General features: G+C 38.4%; 1 protein-coding gene across 1 annotated transcript in view; it reads left to right on the top strand.

Annotated features, from left to right (window-relative positions):
• Positions 1 to 554: 554 nt before the first annotated feature.
• Positions 555 to 4,870, top strand: part of LOC101852543 (serine/threonine-protein kinase Nek10) — a gene marked incomplete in the record, with an annotated part of 66,138 nt that continues 61,822 nt past the window's right edge. Inside the window, 2 exon segments of the mRNA XM_035969603.1 lie at positions 555 to 865; positions 2,249 to 2,446. Coding sequence (XP_035825496.1) covers positions 2,409 to 2,446 — 38 coding nt within the window.

Below are 4,870 nucleotides of genomic sequence, written 5' to 3'. Positions count from 1 at the left end.
TGTACGAAAGAGATAAAGGAAGAACCAAGAGAAAAAAAAGAAAAGAATGTCCCACATTGACATAACATAAACTTCACTCACGATGTTGCCTTTACAACTTCGACAGAAAGAACAAGAGGATACACAATAGTCCAACAAATATTATTTGATTGCTTTGGATTACCTCATAATAACAAAATATGTGAATAATGCTTGAGAACAGATTTGGAAGCAAGAGAGGGCGTGGGCGGGGGTATTTGAGTAGCATTGATTTTGTTTGCCTATGGTGCACACCCTGATCTCTGTACTTTACTACTCGACCAGTCGAATCGCGTTTCTTTCGCATCGACAAAATCATGTTCATTCATGATCAGCTGTTGCTGTGCGCGCGAGTGGTTTCCCCTGCAGCCCTTTGGCGAACCCCCTTGATCTGATTGGCTATAGCCTGTCTAGATTGAGAGAGTCCATTGGTCAACAGGTAAAACATACACTGTGTGTGACACTGTTCGCTTGCTGCAGGTGAGGGAATTGTGAAGAAGACTGCTGTGTTTTAACAGGTATGTGAGAAACAGAAAGAAAATAATATTTTCTTCCATAAGACGCCAATTTATGAGCTTGTGCATAGTCTAATTCGTTTTTAATCTTCGTGTTTTAATTGCACCCAGTTGCACCCGTCTGGAACTGTAATTGATAGGATCGAAAGAATGTGCACAACATCGGTGCCAGACTGAAATAGCAGCAAGCAATGATGATCGATTTTTCCATGGACCGCTGCCAATGTATCGAAGACATTTTCCCCTTGATCTAGTTGCTGCCGTATGTGTTCTCCTTTCTATAGTCTTGGCAGTGGCAAAGTAAAGTGAAATAGTAATTGATCATATTTGAGGTGAGTATGTTCTGTTAAGATTTTATCAAGCTTGGGCTAGATTCTCTATGAAATCTACATTTTTTAATATTCTGCAAAGTTTCCCTGTCTTGTTCAAGACTTCTGTAAATAATCTGACTGCGGAAAGTCTATCCAGGGAAGGCTTACAGCCACAGGTTGTTTTCAAGACCAATATAGAAGACGAAAGATCAATAAGGCCCATCCAACATGAACTGGCATTTCATGTAAACAATGTAATACTGATAAGTAGCCTATGTTCTTTTTCTTTCTTTTTTTTTCCAACATAGGCCTATGTCGTGTGTTGAATCATCATTGAATGCATAGATCCTCTTGCTGCATTTTTTAAAGTTGGTTTTATTTTTCTTTGAAGTCCTCAATGTTTTGAAATAAAAATCAATGGGGTGACTTATTCATGGTAGACTTTAGGTCAGGGGAGCAAGCCCCCCTGAAACCCCCCTGCTTGAGTGGCTTGACTTTAACGAACGAAACTACAAAATTGCCAACAAAGTAAGCAAACTTTAGGGAGAGGGGGTACCAGTAGGGCCTATAGTATATGTTTGGTTAAAATATATTTTTCAGACAGATTTTTTGGTCTCATTGTTGAGATAACTGTTCAAACATTGACTTATTTTGCTGTACGAGATCAGGTACTGGGATATTTTACTATTATTTTCATTCTTTTGATCAGACTTGTTTTTCTCGTTATGTGTTTGTGGACCGATTGGCCTCCACGAACTTTCATTTTTGTGAGTCACGATGACGAAGCAAAGAAAATGGGCTGTGAAGTTACAATTTCATGCCATGTTTATGTTTTCTGAGAAAAGTTTCTTTGGGATAGTGAACTTCACAAAATTGTTTCACATGAACCTAGTATATATATATACAAAAAAGCTCAAAATTTTTAGCGATATCTCTGTTCTAACTGTTGTCACATCATTTTTTTTGTTTATAAGTGATGATGACTTTTTTTGCCTCACATATTCCAAAAAGGTTACCAAGAGTCAATTTTTCCAGCAGTGTAAAAGTCCTATTTTAATTTGTTGAAATGAAGAGAATCGGGTTGTATGGAATTGAAAAAAAGGTTGTTTTTTATGGAATCAAGTTAGTGAGTTATATTTGGCCCCTCCTGGTGTACTGTAAATTAGGATACATACAATGAAGTGAAGTAGCAAAGTGCATTGCGCACATTCCTCGCAAAAAGTTTAAGATATTCTCCTCTGTTCACAGAACAACTCAAACTAGATAAGATTTAGGGACCTCACAGTCTGTTTTTATGTTATTGTTCCTTGAGATGCTGCTTCAGAACCTCACCTTTAATTCTTATCAGAAATTGACAGTCTTCACTAGGCCAGCATTTAAACAGGGTTTCTTTTTTATCTGCAGAAGTGAAGAGTGATAACGACACAGGATGTAAGGCTAGATATTTTTGCTGCAGTTCCCGGGACCATCACAAAGCTTAGTGTCTCAGGTCATGTGCCCCGTTTTTTTCGTGCCTGTGACTTCAGACCTGTGAGCACTGCCTCCATGTCCGAGCCAGCTGACCATGCCTGCTGGGGACAAGCATGTCAAAACACCTGACCAGTGAGTATTCTGTTACGAACTCACTACTCACAAAAATGTTCAAAATGTGGCAAACTTTTCTCTGCCGGAATCAGTCTTATATCAGCCACAGCTGAAGCCACTAGTCATCTTCACCTTTAATTCTTCAAATTCTTCTATTTTGCTAGAGAAATATTCTCCTCTGCGGAAGTATTGGTCATCATCAGACAAGCTATTATTACTCGCAAAAACTCATGAGCACCAAAGTCTGTGTGAGGAATGTAATGTAGCTGTTTCTGTGTTCATTCGAGATTTTAAAATTCCTGTTCTGTTAAACTTCTTGAACGATCTCTTTGTTTTGGTATGGTGAAATGTGTTTATTCAATGTATTTTAGTTTCAAGAATTCTCTTGAAGAAAATTTGTACGGAAGTAAAAGGAGAGCAAGGTCAGTTAAAACTTTCAGCACTAGGATTGTGATAAAAATGTTAAATTTCATCTTTCGTATATCTCCTAAGATGTCCACCTTATACAACCACTTTTTTCCCGACAATGGGTAGCCGTCTTGGACAATTTTGTTTGTGTTTTGAAAGAAATTTGAAGAAATTTAAACAAGAAAAGTATAAAAAGAAGTGTTGTGCTTTAGTGTCTTTGCATTTATAATGTGCGTTTGAGTTTACTTTCTGGTAGACACTTTGACATATGTGTACATGTGTAAATGTATATGATAAGTGATTATATATTTTCTTGCTGACATCTGAAGCATTATAAATCATATTTGTGCACATGAAGATTAGCTTAACAGGACTTGCAGATATCTGTAAGAGAGCTACCAATGAAGAGGTGGCACTGATAGGAAAGTTACAACTGTCAAGGGATGAAACCCCTGCTACTGTTTACGTCCCCCAGGCTGGGTAGCTGTCAGAACGTTCCTACTCCAAGTACTACTAGTGGCCTCTCAAGACACCGATTGTCTGTTGGAGGGTTTCCTCTATCTCTTCTTATCTGCTGTGGTCCACTTTCTTTTCCTGTCTGAATCATAATTAGTGGATGCTTCTCCCTGTTCTCCTTCTTCTTCTTTTCGGTGTTAGTATTGTCTTAATCTGTGCTCCGGTGAAGTGATAGTGTTGCCATGCGTTGTAGACTACAGCTCAACGATAATTTTGTGCCTGTTATTGTGGGTGGGGAGATACAAAACATCATTATGCCGGATAGCCATTTAGGGTAAGTTTTTTGTGTGCATAACAAGCTTGTGTGGTTTCAGCTCAAGATATTATTCAAGACATAGATCTAATATGAAAAAATTGTGGTGAAATGTTCAATGCAGACTCTCTGGAGACTTGCTTCAGTGGTTGTGTTATGGTTAATCACCATGCTATTATGCTCCACATTCTTTGAAAAATTATTTGTTTACCATTTCATCCTCTTCCTCAAATTGTGCCTTAGGGATCCATCAGTACTTGCTAATATCAATCTTAAAACTAATGTTGTAAATGAGTGCTTAGGAATGAAAAGGCCCTCTGTGAACTGATGTCTTTTTGTGTTCTTGAGTTTTCTTGGCTGTAGCATTACTTTGTCATGGAAAAATCAGTCCAGCTTGTTGTCTTGGTGTGTCTGGGGTTTTGTGAGAGCAACTCATGAGTGTGACCAGCATCTGTGGTGTAGTGATTAGGTGCTTCGCTGTCGCATGGCGGAGACCTGAGTTTGATTCTGGTGTGGGAAAATTTTTTTAAATTGAGTATCTCGGTCTTTCTGCTGGGATGTTGTATCTTTCTGAGCCTGGGTTGGCCCTGACAGACAGAGGTGGAAGCCTGCCTCCTTAGTGATCTAAATTGAGTCGATGGGAGGGTAAAAAGACCTACATTAAAATAAACAATTAAATCATGAGTGTCCCCGATTGGTCTCGAACTCGAGGTAAAGACTACAGTGTGGCATAGAATTTTCATTCCCTGGAATGTATTGTCCTCCTTTCTTTGTGTTCTGCCTAGAAAACAGTGCTTCTCTTTCTTCATTTCATGTTCAATAAAAATATTTCCCTTTTCCCCATTCCTTTATTAATGTTCAGTAGAATAGTTGAACTTGCTCTTATGGCTACCTGTATAAGACAATCACCTATTGAAACAGTCATTTCACATTTCCTCCCCCTTATAATTTTTCAATTAAACGACACTGTTTAAGGCGGCCTCCTGTATAAGATGACCACGTCTTAACTTGACAATACATTGTTGACCCAGTGTCTTTTGCATCCTTCAATCAAATGTGTTTTTTCTTTCTGATAGATAAAAAAATTACATGTTTGTGTCAATTTCATTTATTCATCTTTTTTTTTAGCCTGTAGAGAAGGAAAAAGTCAGAGTGCAATTCTTATTTTATTCCTTTTTTGAGAGAGAGACACAGAGAGAGAGAGAGAGAGAGAGAGAGAGAGAGAGAGAGAGAGTGAGAGAGAGGGAGAGGGAGAGGGAGAGAGA

The sequence above is a fragment of the Aplysia californica genome, unplaced genomic scaffold, assembly GCF_000002075.1.
Source record: "Aplysia californica isolate F4 #8 unplaced genomic scaffold, AplCal3.0 scaffold00162, whole genome shotgun sequence".
Taxonomy (NCBI): Eukaryota; Metazoa; Mollusca; class Gastropoda; order Aplysiida; family Aplysiidae; genus Aplysia; species Aplysia californica.
Note: the sequence above shows the minus strand (reverse complement) of the source record. Positions and strands in the feature narration are given on the sequence as shown.